General features: G+C 36.6%; 1 protein-coding gene across 1 annotated transcript; it reads left to right on the plus strand.

Moving 5' to 3' along the window:
• Nucleotides 1-1,000: 1,000 nt before the first annotated feature.
• On the plus strand, nucleotides 1,001-23,425 carry LOC131992731 (transmembrane protein 255B). The gene is made up of 9 exons (XM_059358407.1): nucleotides 1,001-1,188; nucleotides 2,832-2,974; nucleotides 3,082-3,144; nucleotides 17,165-17,254; nucleotides 18,425-18,505; nucleotides 19,461-19,546; nucleotides 20,894-21,053; nucleotides 21,710-21,856; nucleotides 23,198-23,425. The coding sequence occupies exons 1-9, from the start codon at nucleotides 1,134-1,136 to the stop codon at nucleotides 23,423-23,425; spliced, it is 1,053 nt and encodes a 350-aa protein (XP_059214390.1). The 5' UTR covers nucleotides 1,001-1,133.
• The last annotated feature ends 663 nt before the right edge of the window (nucleotides 23,426-24,088 follow it).

Below are 24,088 nucleotides of genomic sequence, written 5' to 3' on the forward strand. Positions count from 1 at the left end.
GTCTGTTAGTCCAACCAAACACTGAACAAGACATTTTTACTGAACAAAACGTTCAAATAAACTGTCATTAAGTGAAAATACAGTGAAAGGGTCAAAGTTATGAGACCAAACCGGTAAACATCTAAACCTTTTTTATATCTATGTAACGTTATTGACATGTTGCCGTGGATACGCATTGTTCTGCTTCTCTCCTGATGACGGCTCTCCTTGTCAGTGACCTGTCAATCAAAGGTAGCCACGCCCCAAATCATACGATTCTTTATCTTCTATTTTCTTCTAAATGGGGCCATTATTTGAACTTTTAATATCAAATTATCTTGAAGAAGATTTTTTACTAGCGATTGAGACCATAGTGTTGTCCTAAAAAAAAATTCTGAGGTAATAAATCAAGTGAGAAGTTTTCTCATTTTGTATTTAAATGAATGGACCCAAATGCTTTTGCAAACCTTCTTCAGCGCCCCCTGCTGGAATTTTCGGTATAATGCTCAGACCCGGAGGTTGCCATCTGATTGACCCTCATGTTAAAATGCCAATAGGTTGCCACTTGTTTTTTGTTGTTGTTGGACGAAATTTTTTTTAATATGATCAGTAAAATTACACAGCATGTTGCACCCTATTTTATACAGTCTATGGTAAAAACACACCAAAAACTAATTTTTCTTATCTTTTTATTATATAGTAATGAGTTACCCACATCATACGAGTATTTCCAACATGCATCCTGTATTAAAGCTGAATAAAACTTATATAAGATAGGTAATTTAATTATTGATCACGGAGGTGAATACTGGTAGCTGATTGGTCTCTCTCTCTCTCTCTCTCTCTCTCTTTCTCTCTCTCGCTCTCTCTCTCTCTCTCTCTCTCTCTCTCTTTCAGGCTTCAACTAAAGTTGTAATCGTCCGCGGTCAGTCAGCTGGTTCAGTTTACATCAAATCGTACTCCTATTTATCATAAAAATGTTTAAATTATAATAAGAAAGAACAGCATACCCGCAGCTTGTTCCTGTGCAGGATGAGGACTTAAACCAACAAGGACCAAAAAAACAAAAACGAAAAAAAAAAGCGTCGCTTCAGCTGCTCCATCTCCTTTTTTAAAATCCAGTTTTAAAGCTAATTCATCCGGACTGAGTGAAAATGCAGCAGCCTGAAATTCAGCAGACAGCAACGGCAGAAATACTGGACCCAGCAGGTACATTTATGTTAAGTTTCATCCGGAGATCTTCTGACATGAGTCTGCATGAAGCTGCATCTTTGACATCAATAACACATTATTGTTGATTTATTTTCAATTGTAGCCTACTTCGATCCAATGCATCAATAATTATTATCAATTTCTTTTCAATAAGTAAATTATTATAAAGTCCGCCATTTACTTAAGTATTCACTGAATACTTTCTTATGTCTGTATAGGCTATTTGTGAAGAAAAAAGTATCCAAAGCAGTTACACAAGGCTAATTTAATTTATTTGGATGATAAACTTTGTGAGAAATATTAAAGCTCTTTGGTGTAAAGTACATTCACTCAAGAAATTAAACATATGCATGAGGTAGACTACTTGTACTGAGTATTTCAACTGTATACTACTGTCTTATAAATATTATACTTTTCATATTAAAGTGCTGTACTGAGGTACAATTTTGACATACTTGTACTTACTACTTTTTTAAATTAAAACGTGATATGATGCAGTACTATACTGCTAATCTATCTAGTAGTATACGATGTGTCTAATATTAGCTCCACATTGATGAACTGCAACATTAAAATGATCTTACATGTATGTGTTAATGATACAAACATAATAATATATTACATACATATAAGTATATTTTTCTGATAAAAACATATGTACTTCAGGACTTTTACTTTTAATGGAGCATTTTAGACCATGGTATTTAAGTGAGTTCTACTTCCACCACTGGTTACTTTGCTGATTAGGATTTACATTTTTTTCTTTATTATTATACAGTTCTTGCACACTAGAAAACCTTATTGATCAGTGCTCCAAAACAAAAACTATGGCTGTGAAAAGAAAAATCCTGCAAGACATTGATGACATAACCTTTGATGAACATATAAAATATTATTCCTTATTAAACAGTAAATCAAACTACAAATAGTATGTAAAACAGCGCCACCACAGCCAGCTATGAGTAAATTATCTGTAACTATAAAAAAGGGGGGTTATCAGTTTGAATGTTATTTTGTTTGTTTGTTTGTTTGTTTTTTGGTTGGTTGGTTGGTTGGTTGTTTTCCCTTTAATTTTATTTACCTATTTATTGTTATCTATATGTTTTTTTTTTACTACGAATTGAATTATTTTTTATTAAATATATATATGCATATATTATTATTTGCCAAGTTAGGTATTTGTTCTTTTTTATTGATCTTATTTATCTATTTATTTGTTCATTCAGTTACTTAATTTTATTATTGTTATTTATTTTTATCATTTTATCTATTATCTGTTTATTTACTAGTTTATTTATTTATCTTTTTTTCTCTCTGCCTTTATCAACCCATCTTTTTTGTTTTTCTCTTGTTTGTTTATTTTGACTTCTCAACTATATGTGCCATTTTCTTGGGGCTAGGTGCCTGTGGGAGGGGGGTGGCGGTGTTGGTATCTGTTCTGTAGTATGTTGTATTTACATGCAATTACTGGTGTATGGAACAGTGTTGTTTGTTTGTTTTATTAAAATGTAAAATCCAATAAACAGATTGTTAAAAATAAATAAATAAATGAATAGGATGTTATGCTAAGAATTAAGTTGAGAAAGTCGTATAATACAGAGGATTCAGGACATAATTTAAATCTTGTCATCCATCGTCAGTTAACTATCAGCAGCGGAGGAAAACGGCTCTGTGGATGACGGTGTGCCTGCTGGGTCTGAGTCTGGTGGTGCTGGCTGTGGGTCTGATCTCTGCCACTCGCACCGACAACGTGCCTGTTGCTGGATATTACTCCGGGATCACCGTGAGTGACACCTTCACAATTCTTGCATTTCTTTGTCTTGACGCTGAGAAAGTCTTGTCTTGTCTTTTTAAATCATATCTCCCACTTTTGTCCTTTTGTACCTTCAGCTGAGTTTTGGAGCTGTTCTGGGTATTGTTGGCATCCACCTGCTGGAGAACCGCAAACCCATGGTAAGTCTGTTCCTCTGACTCTGACATTATGTTTCTCTTTTTACGTTTCACTCACTGTGGCCTTGTGTGTCACTTCAAGTCTTGCACCTCTGTTGAAATGGCACAATCATGTCTTGGAGAAGAAACAGCTCAAATTGTCACGAATATTGGGAAAAGAAATTGGCATTCCACATGTTAAACAGTAAATTATTTACATTGTTACAACCTTTCCTGTCCTGTCCTGTCCTGTCCTCTCGGCTCTGTGTAAACAGCCTGCTGTTCTGTCTGAATTTTGGTGAATATTTGTCACGTGGCAGTTCGTGTCAGCAGAATCAATCATGTTCCTAGTTGCACTGAAGAGGGTTTTTTTAATACAGGATGTAATTATTCCAAACTGTTTATTTTTGTCAATGTTTGGCAAAGTAGAATAAAGTGATTTTGACCGAAATATCACACTTTTAAGCTTTGTTTAGTTTACTTTTTCTAACAGAAACTTTCGTAACCTATGATTTGTTCAAGCACTGTTGGAAAGTTCAAATTGATAATGATAATGATGATAATGCCTATTTCTCTATATGATAAAAAGTGTATTTTGGGCGATCTTTCCAAGAAAACACACATTTCAATCCCACCGGTGGGTTGCCTGTCCAGATAAAATCCAACAAAACATTTTATGGCATGCAGGTTTGCAAGAAAACCTTATACCTTAAACTCCAGCCAGCAGCCAGTCCACCTCTTACAGACTCACAGTTTCTTTCTATGATAAACGCTGTACCTTTGGTGATCTTTAAAAGAAAACACAAGTGTCAATCTCGGGATAATGAGGTTCACATGATGATATGCATCCATTTCACAGTTCTAAAGTTATGTCAAAGACATCTGTATATTGTGTTGCAGATACAGTATGTACTGAAATTAGCTCGCTAATCAGCTAGCCCCGGCCCGTTGTGTCTTGTAATACCATTTGTGCCTCCAGAGGCGATAGTGAGTCTCTGCAGCATCCAGTCTGTCCTGACAGAGGACGAAGAAGTAGTCGCAGCTGCACCGTTCGCTGTTCAACTGTTAGCAGCAGCTTTACACCTAAAAACTAAAATAACGAAACGAGTGAGTTTTAGAGGTGGGATCCAGATTTGGGTAGCCTTGCACTAACCTGCTGTAACTTACAACTTTTGTTTTGAGAACATTGCAGGTTCATTGTGTGTGTAAAAGTGTCATTGCTGCATTAGTAAATCATGTAATTCCTGTCCAAGGTGAAATACCCCTAATGTTTGGATCACATGGTCAGAAATGACACATTGCCCTTTTAACAGCTTGTTCTGCTGCACCCAAGTGGCCAAAAAGTGATTTTCCTGGTGTTTAATGAGTTGGGAAATGCATTCAACGTGATTGTTGTCCCTTTTTTTTGTTTGCTTGCTTTTTTACGATGGCAGCTCAAGTTGTGTGCAGCCTTCTGTTTTCACAAGGTGACTTCTGTCGGCTTCATAATATTCATCTTCTAAAAATGAGGCATTGTTCCTGGAAGACAGGACATATATACACCATAAATGAGAGGATTATGTTACAGACTTTGCAAATTCACTAAACTGCTTTACGGGAAATTGCTCTATTATGAGCAAGAAGCAAATCGGATTACTCGATGGCGGCCGTAATGTGTTCTTGGTCCTTGTGCCCGGGTCAGAGTATGTGACTGGATTTGTGGTCGGGGGGGAATGAATGTGATTGGCTCTGTATTTCTATGACAAGAGGGGGAATTGAATTAGTATTGGTCAGCTGCTGACAGGGCTGCTTTATTTCAGAGAGGGACACAGGTATAATATCATCAAAAGAGTACAGACTCTTACAGATAGAGGAAGAGCTGAAAAGATGATTAACTCTTTAAAAATTCTCCATTTATGGTGAACAAAGTAAAGAAATAACAAACACAGAGTAAAAGAGGAATGAAATCTAACTGACCTCCAATCGTCGTCATTTGTGGCAACAGTCAAGCGGCAACCAGAAGCTGAAACTGTTCCTGTGTTGTTTAAGTGACACAGTCAGTATCACATTCACAGGACATGAAACCAGGCATGAGGCTAACTGAAGGACTGAAGAGGACACCAGTGACACAGAAACCTTAGCAGATTACCAGTCCTAGTTTTTCACCTCTCATTTTGTCCTAATTATTAACTCAATTGTGCAAAAAAAAAGCTGTAATATCCAAATTGATGAGAGAAAAGTATCAAAGAAGTTTCGTGATGATTCACGTCTCATTTATACCTCTGGAGTAACATTTAATTTGACATTTCACAATAAAGACTCAACAATCTCCATTAGCATTCATCATTTACTATACATTACCTAAAATTGGCTCCTAACTTGCTTATTGAGGAGTAAAAAATGGGCCCATCAGTCCTAAATTTAGGGAATCTTGAGAGTATTTCACAACATGTTTCAGTGTTAAAAATCACAAACAATCCTGAAATGGTTGCTGCTAGTGATCTACCTTGTAGATGCGTCAACATTTTGAAACCCTTTAAATGATACCAAGCTTTTAAAAAGCTGTAGCCTTAACTCTTAGGAGTCCTGGGCTATTTTGTCCATATCTTGAGTATTTTCCTGCCTGTATAAACAACTTAGTGTTAGTATCATTCTTTTTTCATCACAACTTAAACTATATAATTACTTGCAAATTATTGTTTTACTTTGAAATTCTGGACCTACATTTTGAACCCAAAACACACACACAAAACCTTTAAAACACAATTTTGCATTTCACCTTATCTCCACTCTTACTTGGCCGACCATCATCAAACAAAGACTGACATGGAGTTTCAAGCTTTAGAGAGAAGTTGACAGCAGAGCTCGATGTTCCTTCATTTTTACGTTGTGACATCATGAATAAGTTGTGATTTGATCACAACGGCATGACCGGTTATTATGATCATCCTAGGGCTAGTCAAGGATGCTGTCACTTCACCGACCAACAAAAACAACCAAATAACATCACAAATCTCCTTTAATAATGTCCTTCCTTTCATGCACAAGTTGGGCAAAAAGAACACTGTAAAGTAAAAATCTGTTTAATTTACAGTAAAATACCGGCAGCCAGAACTTCACAAAAAAAATACAGTGAGTGAGTTTTCTACTGTAAATTTAAACGTAATATCAGCAGAGTAGTCACTCTATTTTTAGGGTAATTGTGTCCTTGTGACATTATGAAATTTCTCCTTTAACTTTAAATGAAAAAAACAGTTTGTTTTTACAGTTTAAAAGTATTGTACTATTCCTTGATCTACGGTAATTTAAAGTGTCTATTCAATTTGTAAGTTTACCCCCTATTTCTGATGCAATTTGACAGTGTTTCACTGTAATTTCTACAAATATTTTTTACAGTGTAGATGTTATTATTGTTAATTTGCCCCTGTCACTATCAGCCATGGTTATTGTAGTCTGATGATTACAAGGCATCCTATATGGACACCCTCTAATTGTTAACAAGGCTGACAATTATCTGCACATATACTTGACTAGTCAGTTGCTGATGTTACTCTTTGTAGACTATTTCCTACTGAACACCTCAAAGACTAGTGAATACCTGTGGGGTGGACATGGAGGTGGTACCAAGTTCTAAGTATCTAGGTGTCTACCTCGATAATAAGTTGGACTGGTCCCTAAACACTGACGCTCTCTACAAAAAGGGGCAGAGCCGCCTCTTTTTCTTAAGGAAGCTCAGATCTCTTTACATCTGTAGTAAGATGCTGCAGATGTTTTATCAGTCTGTGGTGGTAGTGTGTTGTTTTATGCTGCAGTCTGCTGGGGAGGCAGCATCAGACACAGAGATGCAAGGCGGTTGGACAGACTGGTCTAAAGAGCTGGCTCTGTGGTTGGAGCCAGGTTGGACACACTGGAGGAGGTGGTGGAGAGATGCACTGTCAACATGTTCAAGGCCATCCTGAAATACCTGAATCATCCGCTACACAAAACCTTTATGGACCAAAAAAACAGCAGTGGACGGCCCCTCTCTCTCCGTTGCAGGACGGAGAGATACAAAAGATCCTTCTCTCCTACAGCCATCAGGCTGTCTCATTCTAACAGAGATTCTACCAGACTAACTCAATTCCCCTCAGGGATAAATAAAGTAATTTAGATGTTTTGATTTGATTTGTTTAATGTTAAATCAGTGACACTTAGCCTTCGTTTTATTTATTTTATCTAATCTCTATTTGGAAATTGCAACATGCTACATTTCTATCATGAATTCACTGACAGAGACCCAAACCAGCCAACCACCGACTCATGAAACATAGCGACGGGGTCATCCTTAGTAAAAGTTGCTTGGTAAGCAGGTTTTAAGAGCAAACTTAGCTCAGAACTTTTAGTGCTATTTAGGTGTTCCTCCTGGTGGTTAGATAAAATGTTCTGCCCCTGAACAGCTTCTTTGAAAGACATTTAGAGGCACAATACGGTCTTATTATGGCACATAGAAACAATGACTTGGCGTGATAGAGGTGTAAGCCTGTCACCATGACTGTGGTATATCAGTGTGTGTTGTAAATTTTTCATGTGGCGCCCAGGGTGTCATTGTCTTACCTTACACTACCGTTTCTAATCCGGTCTGCACAGATACTTCACACATGTGGAGACAGTGTTTGTGCTCATGATAAAAGCATGATAGATAAAGATTAAGAATAGATTCTGTAGGCTGTCACTTCTTGCACACACTCCTCTTGTGTGTGTGTGTGTGTGTGTGTGGCTGTAAATGTGAGAGCGAAAGACATTTACTATCTGTCTGCCTCTCCGGCATCGCTCCCAGGTCTGTGCTTTAAACTTTAATGGTGAGATCGCTGCCACACTAGCGCCGGTCTACGGTGTCTCTTATGAGGCACATGTGGCACGATGCTCCTCTCACACAGGTGTCTTCTTCCCGTCCTGTGTCCGGGGCTCAGCGCTGTAACACGAGAGCCGGCTGGCAGAGCGAGCTCGCTCATTAAAGAACAACTAACCAGGCCGACAATGCCGCGGACACCTGAGAGCTCTTCTCTTACTTCCTGGATCTCACAGGCCTTTTGCTGCTCTGACCGCATGAAGCAGCAGATGGTGGGTTTGATGTTGTTTGAACTGTAAACAGTCAGAGAATTGACAAGTTTTAACACTGCTGCCAAACAGAGATGTTTCTATTCCTATTTCCACAATTTTAAAACCCCTTCTATCTGTTGAAATGTGTTTGTTTAGCACCTTTTATACAGTTCAAAGTGCTTCACAAGTGACGGACAATAAGGCTAAGATAATAAGACTGATGATAAATTAGAAAGATGAACAGAAAGTGAAGATGAAGGCCTATAAGATGAAAATATGATGATAATAAAACAAAAAAAACATTAAATATAACATAAAATATGATTAAAAACAGTTCATAAATATAACACATGCAAAAGCCTTACACATGTACAAGTAGATCATCTAGAACACTGATTAGAGACATTTATGTTGACTTTATTATATGTTGTGTCTATTTGTTGTCATGTTTGAAGTGATTACAAATCACTTTATTGACTAATTAATTCGTTTTATACAGGGTAAACTATAGATACAGGCACAATATTTTATCCCGATACAGGTCATTTTATATCTCCATAACAGTGTAAATCATAATACAGCATGTTTTCTGGTAATTCAATAAATAAATAGTCTTGATAAAATGACTGCAAGGAAAAAAACTTGTATACTTTATGTTAGCAAAAGAACACCTCTATGGTTCGCTCCAACTTCAAACAAACACGTCCAAATGATGTAAATATTTTTGCAATGTAGTTGAGCTGCTAGTTTTTCAACATTGCGATAAAAACAATATTTAAGTATATATACAATAGACGTTTTTGTCTATTACATTGTTTTGATTTGGGTCAGTGTTTTTATCAGGATATAGGGTTTGTTTGTGAAAAAATGTGGCATAAACAAAAGAAATATGTGAATGTTTTTATGGGGAAAAATGGGAGAACCAGAACCAGTGAGAACATTAAAATCATAAGCCTTCAACGGTATAATCAGCTCTAACATGATAATAATTGTTTTTTTCTAAACAAAAATCTACAGCTATAGAGGCATAGAATCAGTGAGAGTCACATGATCAGTGTGAAACACTGTCTTCTTTATATCTGAAGTTGGTCCTGTTATTGGAGACTGTGCTGCTATCACAACTGAGACTAAAGCAGTTTTTTTTTTTTTTTTTATGAATATGAGGCGTTTTCAGGTAAAACACACATTTGTGCTCCACTGACATTTCTTAGATAAAGCTTTTTAAACTCTTAATGACTCGTTTATGGGCAGGTTTCATTTTGTCTTCACCAAAATGTTTAAAAGGATCACGGAGCATGAAATTCTGTCTGTAAACTCCCGTCCTATCTGCACTCACCCTGCTGCTCCTAAACCAGGCTCCACTGCGCTGTAAGACTTCTTTATGACTAAATGCTTCATGTAGCTCATGTTCTTTGTTCTGTAGTTACCGCCTGTATCTCACACACTGACGTCCTCTTGGTCACCTTGCAGAGAGCAGAACGGTGAACCTTTAAAGGGCCGTATTTTACCCAACAAGTTTCTTATTACCAGTGTGTCCAGCTGCGGTCGTGATTGGCCGCTGGTCCACTGAGCAGGACACAGACGCTGCAGCGGTCAGTGACTTTAGTTACATAACCTGATAGTTATCTTTACTGAAGCTATAAAATACCTCTGTGTGTCTTTATCTACTCGTCACTGATGTATCTTTTTCTCTAAAACTTTAATCGGGTGTCTCTTCTGCCTTTTCTTGGTATTTACCTCTGTTTCTTAACACTTAAAGCAGCTATAATCAAGATTTTTATAAGTGTACTCCTGAATCTGAAGCTCTTCTCAACTTTACCGAGCTTTATAATAAGTCTTAGCTCATTGTTTAGATTTAAATCACAAAAAAGAAAAAAATGCAGTGAAAAATGTGGGTCTCCACATGCTATACATATTGCACTATTTGCATTTTTACAACCTCTACTAACCTCTTGTCCTCTCCCCTCTGCTCTGTGTAAACAGCCTACAGTTCTGATTTTCAGTGAATATTTCATATTTGTCACATGATCATTTGACTCAGCAGAATTATTCATGGCTTCCCAGTTGTGCCTAGAAGTGCAACATGTAATATTTTTTATTTTATTTTTTATAATTATCTTTTTATTAGGAAATTTCACAACAATTGACAAGTACAAATTGATTTACAGTTGTTAGTATCAAAATTGTACAGAGCCAAGGGTTCTGTATCAATAGCTTCTTGTTCCAAATGTTCATTCCCCATTCCCTTTTAATAATATGAATATGTAAACAAAAAACAAAAACATACAATTTAACTATTAACATCCAGAGAAGGTAGAATGTAATGTTTTTAATAGGATCTAGTTATTTCAAATGGTTTATTTTTGGGGACGTTTTAAATGACATGTAGAATAAAGTGATTTCAACAGAATTATCACAATTTTAAGCTTTCTTATTTGTTACTTTTTCTTAAGGAAACTTTTGTAATCTATGATCTGTTCAAGGACTGTCAGAAAGTTCACATTTTCTAAAAGCAAAGTTTGAGAATGTAGGACTTGTCAAGATTAAATTTTTTTTTTTTTTTTTTTGTCAGACAAAACATATAACAGCATGGAGGTTCACCAGAAAGTCCTTCACCTCAGACTCCAGACTCCAATCATAACATTGTTCATTTTGTGATAAAAGCACCAAATTTGGCAGATGTGTTGATGATAATATTGGGAACAAAAATGGATATTGGGCCATCAGAAATTGAGACCCTGGTTGCCGTGGCAGCCATTTTTTAAAACGGCTACAAGCAGCTGGTTAAACATTCCTTTCCTATTGGACCCAGGTGCAATAATGGCCATAATCTAGATCCCAAACCCTGAGAATCAAATAAAATACTAACTCACACTTTTAAAGACTAACAAAGTAATTGGTCATCTCATTGTATCATATTGTTATTATATTGTGCTCTGAATCAGTATATCAGTTATATTTTTTGTGCTTTTTTTGTCAGATGGTGGATAAGAGCACATGTGGTACAGAGGACTTTTAAACATAAATTACTCGCTTATATATTTGTTATTATATATATGCACTTTATTTTGCATGTTTACAGACACCCTCATTCAATTTAAAGCATTTCCAATTTGAGTATTAGAGGAACAGATCACCCGTGGGTAAAGGGATGTAGGAACTATTTAAACCATTTTAAAGTGAAATGCATCAAAAGAGAGGATCTGGCAGCGGATCTTTATGAATGGAAACACTACTGCTTCTGCCCACAGGGGCTGCCAAAAGATCCAGAGAAATTCCTTGTAAAAAATTCTTCATTACAAGTAAAAGTCTCAAAATCATACTGATGTAACAGTATAAAAGCACATGAGCCAAATGTACTTAAAGTATCACAACTTAGCATTTTGCTGCCGTAGCTGGTGGTGTGTTTTATTTTATTTTGACCACATTAGGCCTATATTAGGCTTTCTGTATTTTTTTCTATAATATTAGGGCCTCGGGGCAAAGCCCCGAGCACTACTCTTATACTGTGGATTTTTTCTTCTTCCTCTTCCGGACGCAATTTCGTCCCGCTACTAGTCCTACAACTTGAAGAGTTGCAGGACAAATTATATATCAAAACGTGCGGTTTGATCGGGATCGGTGTGCTATTACTTTTCTCTACAGAAAACAAATTTTTCACGACGTAAGTCAAAAAAATGAGCGAAAAAGAACAATAATTGGAGATTTTTAAACGTCTACTTCTCCGGCATAATTTCACCTAGAAACTCCATTTAAACTTTAAACAGTAGACACAAGTCTTGTGTATCGGTGTATTAATCCACGTTTCGATAGGTCATATAGTTTTTTATCAATCCCTGTTCAATGACAATGATCATTTTTGGAGAAATTCTGAGATTATAATGGGTGTGTATTGCACGGAATGTTCGTGTCACAGTGTGTGACATCATCGCCAGAGTGTAGAGGGAGAGAAAAAACTATCAAAAAATAAATTGGAAAACTGTGCTCCAGGCCGCAAATTCCACTCTACAGAAATAATTTATACATAGAAACGTAGGAAAATTTGTCTTCTCACTCACAATCCTCTGGTAAAGCTGTCAGAGTTATAGTTTGGGTGTACGACGCACAGATGATCCACCAACACGCATCAACAGCCTCATTGGCTCCCATATTAAAAACGCAGGGAGATTTCTGAAGAAGGGAGATGGAACAGTTTTTTTAGATTGCTCTATCAAAGCTATTTTTTCATTTTTCTGAAAAAAAACCAAACATATGTAGACGTTCAGGAAGAACTCGGGACGCTCAAAGTGAAGTCGGATCAATGATAGGTATTATGGTTTTGCCAAAAAAGCTTTCTGTTCGAGGCCAGAAATTTCAGTCTGTCCACCTCTGCTGTCACTAAGCCGGAACAGGTGCCAGTTAATTCTGTTGATTGCTTTGATCTGATTGCCTTTGATCTTTGATGTGATTACAGTTACAGATACACACACACACACACACACATTCGCGTAAGCACGCACACTCCTCACACATGCATACACATGCTTCAAACACACACGGACGGACGGACGCACGCACGGACGCACGCACGCGCGCACACACACACACACACACACACACACACACACACACACAGGTAACTTTATGTGATTTTAATTACACACACATACACACACACAGGTAACTTTATGCGATTTTCGCTACACACACACACACACACACACATATTTTGAGGTTAAAGGGCATAGTTTGAAATCTCTGAGAATCTCATCATAGTGTACACACACCGGCAGTAGCCCCCGTGGCCCTTTCAGAATTTCCCCAGAGGAAATTTTCTAGTTATATATGTCATACCACTAATACTATACTGTGTATATCTCTGCATATATTTAAATATATTTATTTATTCATTGATGTTCATACTACTACATGCAACAACCTATTTAACCTATTTCACATTCTAAAAATGTTCTCCAATGTGCAATATCTGTAAAATGCAAAGTACTTTCAGGAAAACAAACAAAAACAAAACAAAACAAAACAAAACAAAACAAAATAAACCAAACCAAACCAAAATAATAATAATAATAATAATAATATATTAATAATAAATGTCAAATAGCAGAAATGTATGTATATAATGTGTATAGAATGTATGTCTTCTTGTTTACATTCTTTATTCTGTTTTTCATATGTGTTTGTATTTTGAGCTGTTGTGACAACTAAATTTCCCCACTGCAGGAAAAATAAAATCGTATCTTATCTCTTATATCTTATCTTATGTCTTGATATATTTGTAAGATGTAAAATTTAAAAAGTAACTAAGCTGTCACATAAAGGTAGTCTAGTAGAAGCAGTAGTACTTCGTTACTTTCCTCCACTGCAGTGTTTCCCATATTTCCTGACTCCTGAGAGCAGAAAACCATCTACAGTGTGTCTGTATCTTTAATCTTTTACAGTGTTTGATTTTTCTCTCTGCTTCAGTTGTATCAGGGGAGATTCGGGGGGAGATTCGGGGGGTTTGTGCGACAGAGTGTGTGTCAAGGTGTTTTATGTGCTGGCAGCTGGCGCTAAGGTAATGTGAAGTAATGCAGTTGTCAGGCTCTATTGTCTCTGCTGCCGGCCTCATCTCCCACTTGCAGCCCATAAAAGCAGAGTCATTTAAACCGCTAATGAAGTGGAGAGTCTGGGCCAGGGGCAGATAAAAGCCATCCAGAAACAAGCGTCTTTTCTCAGCCCGGCTCTCATTTCACTTTGTTCAAGGAAATTCATCTTAAAATTCACTTGTTTTAATATCTGTTTCACCACGTCTTGTGTTATTCTCACATGTACAGATATTAGACAGTTCCTGTATAAGACTCTGCTACGGGGTTATCTTAAAATTACACTGAATAAAACTGATTTTTCAAATACACCAGTTTATGTTTTAGACATGTGCAGCATGATATTGAACAAAAAAGACAAATTCTTGTGCAGCCTACACGTTAACTGATAACTTTCCAGCACTGCTCCACCAAACTTCAACCTGAGCAGAGGTCTAATCAGCCAGAATGAGTGAAAACACCTGAGCAGGTGTGCAGGGCCTTTAACAAATCAGTCATCCAGCAGTAAATTAATACTTATTTAAAAAGAAAATACTTATTTTTTACATTGATTTCTTAATATGAAAGTAAAAATCCTTTCTCTGCCCGAATTCATAGTAGACAAAGCCCAGATGGTACTAAATACGCCACCATTAACTTTATTATTCACACCTCTGATTTTATTAGTGTGACATGTCAGAATGTCCTGTTGACTCCAAACATTTGATTCATTTTTTTAAAAACTAGTTTTATTTGGAAAAAAAGGATGAAAAATGCAAGAACAGGAAAGAAAGTATTTTAACAAACAATTGCCAATTAAAAATAAACAAAAAGGAACAAAAGCAAAGTTGGAGAATGTGTGACCTGTTTGATTAAAGCATCTGTTCTCTGTCTTACAAATGATCACATGTGCATCTTCAAGATCATCATTTGTTAAATGATTAAAGTAATCTGACGAGAAAAGATCTTCTGAATGCTGCAGATCTTAAATGGCATTAGAAATCAAGAAAAGGAAAAAAAAAATCTCCCAAGAATCAAATGAGTCACTTCATGTCAATCCAGGATCATTTTACTTTGTTTGCTTAATTATTTCGGGACAAACGTTTGTACCTCAGCTATCATTTCAGATTGATAGAAACAAAGTGTGTTTAATCTGCTGCTTCAGTGCAGAAGGTTTGATCCTGCAGGAACGATTCAACAGACAGTAAACGATGCTCAGTGATAAAGTTCATGATCAGACATCTGTGATCAACCAGCTGGGTGTGTGCGTGTGTGTGTGTGTGTGTGTGTGTGTGTTCTTGTACTTCCTACATAGTGAGGACCAGAACACGTTTTTAACCAACAGAGTGAGGGCATTTTTGCAAAGTGAGGACCTTTCGGCTGGTTCTCACGTCTTTTAAGGCTTTTTTGAGATTTCAGACTTTGTTTTAAGGGTTAAAGGTTACATGAACTGCATTGTGTGGTTACAAAACTAACTAAAATTATAGTGAAAATGTCCTTCATTTTTGTCTTTGTCAACTTTTTTACATAATGAAGATGGATAAGGCAAAGGAAATAAAGGCAACATTTACTGTGACCTCTTTTAATCTCCCACGCAACAAATACCCCATTACAAAACAACAAAACGAATAAAAACTAAACTAAAACTAAAGCGTTTAAAAAAATAAAACTAGCAAACTCACTTGAAAAACTAATAAAAACTAACTGAATTTGAAAACAAAAATTCACAATGAAAATTAAAACTAAAACTAATGAAAAATCCCAAACTATTATAGGTTAGGAAATGTATTCCAATGAGGGCCCTCACAAACATAGAAGTACAAGAATGTGTGTGTGTGTGTGTGTGTGTGTGTGTGTGTGTGTGTGTGTGCGTGTGTGTGTGTGATATCAGAGAAGTAGATTGTCTTACAGTAAAAGTTACATGGAGAAAGTGTGAGATTTGAGCTGGGCTGAATTTATAGAACTGTGAATGTGTGAGACAAGCAACAACGTGTGTGTGTGTGTGTGTGTGTGTGTGTGTCAGACTGGGAGAATTAGATTGACCTTGCTGGTACAAAAGGCCGTCCCTCTGTCCTGCCCATCGCCTCCGTGCTCATAAATTACCCACAAAGCACCTCTGTGTTGGCAGGGCAAGAAGCCGTACATTTCCTTTATCGTCCTGCAGCGCGGACGCTGCAGACGACCAATCAGGACACACAGAAAGCTTACATACACAAGTGTGTGTGTGTTAAGCTTATGATAACATCTAGACTTTGCCTTTTTCAGGAAAACTAATCAATAAATGAAAACAAAAACTATTAAATACTCAGGAAAATTATATTATGATTTTTAGTATCCTCTATAAACTCATTAACTTTAATTGTTATTGTTGCTTGATAAAACAGTGGATTATTCTGGTCATACATTTATTATGTTTTTTTTTATATAAATAGATTGGTTTGCTGCGATTTCAAGATTTCCACATCAGGAGCCAGATTCACAAAAGTGAAAATTTTGAAGAAACAAAATAAGATGTTCCTAAGAATGTTCTTAAATGCTATAAACCATTTTTTCTTAGGAATTGTCGTATGTCTTAGGAAGTTCTTAGATTTTTAACTTAAGATCACTCACCACAAAAACAATTGTGGGCCTAGGGAGCCTATATTGTCTAATTAAGACATTATCAGCTTTCAGTAACTTGGCTTACTTAAATAATATGTTCATAGTGATTATTAAGTAGTATCAAATACAACAGCTGCCTCCGTGATTTACGAGGAGTACATTGTAGTGTAATGTAGGAATAGTCCTACATGTCACACCAACAGAAAGGACATTTCAATTTTATTTCAACTGCCAAAATAATACATTTGTTAACAAATTAGTCTGGGACTAAACTAAATATTAAAGAAAACAAATACATTTCATAAAAAAATTGTTCAAGTAAATACAAATCAAGACTTATCTTTTCACTGCAGCTGTTATAAGACTGCGGAGGGCTTCTCTAAAAATTGTAAAGAAATACGAGAAGAAATCTAAGAACTTTGTTTTCAAGAATCTCATTTGTTCTCAAGTTCTATTTTAGGAAAAAAACTTAAGAAGAAAGTTAAGAAAAGATAAGAATTTCTTCATGAATACCAAATCTTCTTAAATATTGTCTTAAGAGAAAAGTTAAGAAAAAAGTGGCACTTGAGAAGCATTTTTTTCTTAAGAATGCTTTGTGAATCCGGCCCCAGATTCCCATTTTATTTGTAGATTTATTTCCTGATTTTTTATTTTACACCTCTGTGTATTTACTCAGTGATTAATTAAAAAATGTTTTTAGGAATTTGTCAGAAGTGTGTTTTCAATCCAAATAGTAATAATTGCAACGTACTTACTTTATGGTACTTTTAATCTTTGTTCCAGTATAATCTCTCTTGACTTTTAACCCTCTTCTTCTCTTGAAGCTCGTGGCATCGATCATATTCATCAGTTTGGGGGTCGTCGCCTCTTTCTTCTGTGCCATCGTGGACGGGATCATCGCCTCAAAGTTCATCGTCAGTATCAGCCGTGCTCACACACCTGCTCTGAAAAAAAACATACAAACAAAATAGTTTATCTTTTTTGGGTCTGAAAAAAAATCACAACACCAGATTCAATCACACATGCTGAGATCAAAAGAAACCGAAACGCAGTAGTAAGATCAGGAACTTTGCAGATGCAATCAGGCAGAAATGTCGGTAACCGTGACAACAAGCTGACAGGTCGACAGACCAACTAACCTCAGGGCTCGACCTGCAGAGAGCTGCTGCACAAACATTACAGAGCTGACTGAAGGTTTCCAAAAGTTTCTCTAAGTCACATCTTCACTATCTGCATTGGATACTGCCTTATACATATTTTCCTTTTTATATTAATCAGTAAGTAAATGCACTCAGGTGCTGCACTTAACCCATAAGAACCTATGGTGACACCTGTGAAACAAACACTTTAAATCTTCTAGAATCTCCCATATTCAGCTTTATGCTTCACCTTAACTCATTAAATCCCTAAGCGATGTATACTCAACACCCTGGTGTGGTGGTCATATCCTCGCTGGATATCTTGTTCTCCGTGTTTGGATACGTGGACACGAACACCTCAGTTTGTCACATCAGCCTAATGAATTTTAATGAGTATCTTAATGAGTATGGACCAGAGAGAGTTTAAAAAGCTGGCACAGAGTCGCTGATATTGATCAACAGTGCTATCAAACCCTCTGCAGATATATTTATTTTGTGCTCACAGGACAGTAAAAGTCATATTTATTGCACCTTTAAGCTTTGAACAATGAAAAAATGATTTTATTACCGGTCACGTTATTGTAAAGCCCAGTGAGGTTTAATGGAGGGCTTGTGGTCCGGTGCAGTGGACGGTTTTGAGCAGACACTTCACTAAAACGTAAAGTAAACCTTCACTGCTGCAGTAACACAGAAACAGGAGGACTGACAGAATAACAAAGAACAGGGTTCAGGCAAAAAAGGCTTAATTTAAACCTTTAAAATCACACAGATTCACTTTATAAAAGGACAGAAAAACATTTAGATAACAGTTGTAGTGTGCAATAAATCTATTAATTTACACATCCCATATTAGTTTGTTTGTTTCCATATAATTATGCCTCATTTATTTAACAAAAATATTTAATTAAACAAGTTGTCCCTCTTCCTTATCGTTGCTACACACAGGACACGAGGCCCTTGCTTGAGGACATGTGTGACTTTTACAGCAGTGGGGCGGGCTACGCCTACGACAGCTACTACACTGAGGTGATTTATATCCTGTATATACATTTGATATATTAAACACCATATTCTGTACTGTACAAACAGCTCAAGTCATTAAAACAGATAAATAAGAATTTTGAGAAGGGTGAATAAAGATATATACATATATATATATATATATATATATAATGAATACAGGTAATATTGAGTACATTTAACACATTTGCTTTGTTAAATAATACACTCATATTTAGTTGGATCAACCTAGCATTTTAATTATATGTACTCAATATTTTATGTGGTTTTGACCTAGGTTTCCTATTGCATATTTAAGCATATCTACTCAATATTTTTGTGCCAAGGTGCTTAACATCATTATTTAGATTTGCTTAAAGGTTTTACTTGTACTTACTCAATTCATGAGGTTTATTTTACAAAATTTCATAGCAGTCAAAGTTACTCAATATGTTTGAGTGTAAAAATGTTTCACCACATTAATTGAGTAGATAAGCGTTTTTATTTTTAGAGTGTAGATTCCTCATGTGAGGAAGGCTAATGAGGGCTTTTCATTCACCTTCCTGCATGATGCTTGAAATACATTTGACATAATCTATAGCACGTACAAATATATTTGTCTCTATTTCTTATTCATATTACACATTATACTAAATCATTACTTTATATTTTTAGCTTTACATTGTGTGTTCTTGCAGCCTTTTGGTGCTTAACTGAAAAGGTCACAAAGTGTGTAGTGTCATCTAGTGGTCAAATGATGTTACTGCAGTAGAAACAAATGCATCTCTTCCACTTTGCATTAAATAATAAGAAATCTAAGTTCTTGGAAATTATATTTAGATGTATATGTACAGTTTCCTCACATATTTATTTGTCTAAACTGTAGTTATCTGGCTGTTTACATGAGGTTATTAAAACTTTTATTACAAATGTTTATAAGCTGAAAGAGCCTCTTTCAGTCATTAAACCTCTGATGCTGCAGGTTTCGTGCCGTTCGTTTGACAAAACGTGCAAGCTGAAACTGAGGAGCAACACCTGCTACTGCTGCTACCTGTACAACTGTGACAGGTGAGACACGCCGCCAGCTGTTGGCATGTGGTTATGTTTGGGTGTGTGTGTGTGTGTGTGTGAGCGCGCGTGCGTGAGTGCATGTTTTCACCCACTCATTTCAATTTGCAGTGTTAGGGAAGTGAAGTGAACAAGATGTGATTAAATTAGTTTAACAACACTTCAGTAGCAACAACAACATTTCCTTTTTGTGTTAACTATTGAAATTAGAAACAAAAATAGGATTGGAATTATTTTCTATTTTTTTAAGTTTAACTATTGCTTTTCCACTGTAATTGACTATTATTCACTAGCCATGCTAGCTCACCTGTGAAAAATATTAGTTTATCCTTTTTTAACGTTTAAAAATTTGATTTGCATTTAGAAAACCACATTTCAATATATATATAAACTTTTTCCTTTTATTGAACAATAAGTATTCAATTACATTTAAGGCAGCAGAATCTGTCAGAGTCACTTCCACACTATACGTTGAATAACAAATATGTATTACAGAAGATACCAAACAAAATGTAAACAAGAGAGAGAAGAAAGAGAGGGGAAAATGACATAAGGGAAGAGAAAAGAAAAAAACAAGAAAAAAACAATTGAAAAAGATAACCCCCTGGATCCATGCTATCCGCCCTTGACAAAGTTCAAGCCACAAGATTTTTTAGGTTCACTGAGAGTGACTGCCACATCTCTATTGTCTCTTCCTTCGCCCCGTATATTCGAGCACTTGATAACTCACCGACTTTTTCTATTTATTAACAAATGTTCAGAAAACTTTCTGCAAAGCTACTGTTTAAAAAAGTTAGCTGGACTCTAGTTTCTGGAAGACACGTGTCTGACTGATGGACATTGTTTACAACCCTGATTTTAATTGGGAAGTTGGGATGTTGTCTTAAACATAAATAAAACAGATAATATTTGACATATATTCAATTAAAAACTGTACAAAATTTATGTTCAAACTGACAAACCTTTGCTTCTGTACATAAACTGTACACTCTGAATTCTCAGTGTGATGCATTCTGCTTTTTATTTTTCATTAGACCAAACAATTAATGGAGCAAATAACCAGATAATCAATAATGAAAATATTAGTTAACTGCAGTCCTATTTAAGAGGTAAATGTAATTAAGATCTGCACTCTTACCGGGCTAACTGACATGCTGACTGATACACTTAAATCTAATAGTCATCAGTAATTTAACTGGCATGAGAAGTCTGCACAGAAGAAGTAGACGTTTTGTGATTTATGACCATAATATTTAAAATTCTAAGCAAGAGATCTTCTGGGCCCAAGTCCTCGTAACCTCACAATCTGTCCTGACTCCTGCTGTCCTCCTCCTCCTCCTCCTGCAGCCAAGAGTACCACACTAAGTACTACGGGTTCACCGGGGTCAGCAGCTGCTGGGACGTGATCCACCTGCACCGTCTGCTGTGGGCCTCAGTGGTGCTCAACGTGATCGGCTTGTTCCTGGGGATCACCACCGCCGCCATCCTCGGAGCGTACAAGGACATGGTGAGCAGGAGTCCCCCAAAAAAGTATTTTTATCATATTCATGACTTGAAATTAGCTGTTTCTTTATTGTCTGCAGGCTACAACCCCTAACATCTATGTGTTGAAGTCAGCAATATCTCTCACTAAAGTTTGTTTCAAAGCCATAAAAGGTCAAATCCGTCATTGAAAGCAGAAGTGTGAATGTGATCGACATGGTTTCTGAATTATCAAAGCTTGAACTGTCAAAAATGATGCATCAACTGAATACTGCGCTGGAATCTTTCTTTTTATTTGGTATAAAACCTTTATTTCTAGCTCTCCCAAAGCTTTGTCTGAAACATAACATTGATTGATGTGTGTGCAGATATCTTTTTGTTCCGCTGCATCACTCAATACATTTTCAAAAATGTACTGCCAACACATGAAAGTACCGAAAACTCGTTTCTTTAGCATGAGTCTGTTAATCTGTTTCAAAGACATGAAATTCTCTGATCTCATTTTATTCATCTTAATGGTCCCAATATTACGGTTACTGTTCCTACAGTACATTAGGCAGCTATCGTACTTCATTACCTCTCATATAATGAAGTGTGTGTGTTTCATGTGGAACTGCTCACTCACGTTTGATGAATTTTCCACTTCATCGGAAGCATTTTTTTTTTTACTGTCTCCTGCAGCAAAAGCCGACACCCCCACTGGCTCCCAGCCCCGCTCCGCCGCCCCACATGCTGTACAACCCGACCCAGCACATGCTCACCTACGCTGGCTTCTACCCGTCAGGACAGAGTCTGCCTGCCTACCCCAACTATCCAATACCAATGCAGGTAGAGGCCCAGACCAACACACACAAAAGAAACATTAACAGGCAACAACAGCCTTGCAGTAAAAGCACAGGTGTGAGGATTAACAAGGACTAAATTCAAATTTACTGCTTTAGTTTCTAAGTCCTGCAGCATGCTGGCTCACTGTCATAGTTTATTGGGATGCTTAAACATAACTGATCCATTGTTAATGTTATTTGTGCTTTTCCTACTATGACAAGTCAAAATATCTGCTGCGAAAAAGATCAATCTTCCATTCCAGTGTTTTAGTTTGACAACCAGATGGGCAGCTCTGGATAAATCAAAGCTGTTTCACTCTAACATCAAAGCAAGAAATAAAAGGTTATTAATCTGCACCGCTGAAATGGATACCTGCAAAACATCTGTCGGCCAGTCCACCACTCAAATATCCTGACATATCGTCATATTATATCTTGATGGACGACTATTAAATTTGGTGCAGATGTTAATGTTGCCCAGAGGATGAATACTACTGATGCTGTTGATCTTCTGACCTTTTTTAGAACATGTGTGGCTTTTACGGTGAAATATTTCAACAACTTTTAGAAGGATTGTCATTAAAATTGGTTCAAACATTCAAACCCCCATCAGGATGAATTGTTATTGATTTCATCAGGTCAGCATTTTTTTATTTGTCTAAAACTATGATCAAAGTTTAGTGCGATTTAGTAAATATTAGCACACTAAAAGTTAAAATCAGAATTGCATTGAAATAAATGTAATAGAAATCTATAATGATGTATACAGTCATGGAAAAAAAATATTAGACCATTGTTTTCTTCAATTTCTTGTTCATTTTAATGCCTGGTACAACTAAAGGTACATTTGTTTGGACAACGTAATGATAACAACAAAAATAGCTCCATAACCAAAATCATTATAAAGAAAACCCATGGAAAATGGCTAGATATCAGCTCGTAAATTAAACTCTTATGAGCTATTTTTGTTGTTATCATATAATTGTCCAAACAAATGAACCTTTAGTTGTACCAGGCATTAATGAACAAGAAATTGAAGAAAACAAGGGTGGTCTAATATTTTTTTCCATGACTGTGAGACTGTGAGAATGAGACTGTCTGTGGCGACATTCCCTGGAAACATGCAACAGACTCTTTAACTCACTTGTATCTAATATTTGTCACACAGATTCAATGATTATAGCTAATCCTTTGCTGCTATTTCTGTGGCTGAGAACCAAACTACACAAAGACAATAAAAACCACACCTCACATAAATATGTCAGCAATGAATTTAGGCATCTTTGGCTTCCTCTCCACATACCGTTGCAACCTACCACTCCCTGTCTCTTCACCTCTCCAGCAGCATAACGGCAGCTATCAGCCATCTGCTGCTCCCCAGATGCTCCCTGAAGGAGGTCCAGCTCCCAACTCATTCCTGTCTGAGGAGAACCAGAGCCAGCAGCCCTCTCAGGCTCCCAACCAGCCACCGCCTCAGGGAGCCAACCAGGAACCAGGGGGCTACGTGCTGACACCCAACGCTCCCAGCCTCTACGGATCGGCCTACGAGAAACCGCCACCGTACGCCTGCTGAGCCCTGAAACAAACATCTGAGGCACGTTGGAGGAAAAACAACCTGATTGTAGCACAAGACATTTCATAGGTAACCTTGAAAAAGTGGGGTTCACGACTACTCGATAGAAATGCTACCTTTCACGTGGTTGCACTGAGGAGAGACACAGATTTATAGCTAATTAGTGTGATTATATAGACCGGATGAAGTTATTTCATGTGTATTCAATAAAGGAAAGTGTTTGGGAAATATGCTTATTAGGGCTGAAATACCAAATTATGATTATTTTGACTGATCTTGCAATTGTAATACGATTTCTGTTACAGGAGCGAATTACCATTTTTGCATAATTATATTATAATCATCATGGTGTGATGATTTTTTGCGAGGATTTGTACCAAAGAAAGTGTGCAGAATACAGTTTGTAGGCCGAGACACGTCTGTAGCACCACAATACTTACTTCAGAATGATATTTTGTCACATTTATTGCCTTTAACAAAAATTACGCATTCTGCAAATTGGATATAACACTATTCCAAAGTGCAATTTCGGTAAATTGATTGTTCAGCCACTTCCTTGCAGAGAGTTAGATGTGGAGATTGATACCATATGAAGCTTGAGCTGTTGGCTAATAAAAAATGTTTCTTTAATCTGTACAAAAATCTCACTCTCAGCAAGAAAGC

Source organism: Centropristis striata, chromosome 2 (assembly GCF_030273125.1).
Source record: "Centropristis striata isolate RG_2023a ecotype Rhode Island chromosome 2, C.striata_1.0, whole genome shotgun sequence".
Lineage (NCBI taxonomy): Eukaryota > Metazoa > Chordata > Actinopteri > Perciformes > Serranidae > Centropristis > Centropristis striata.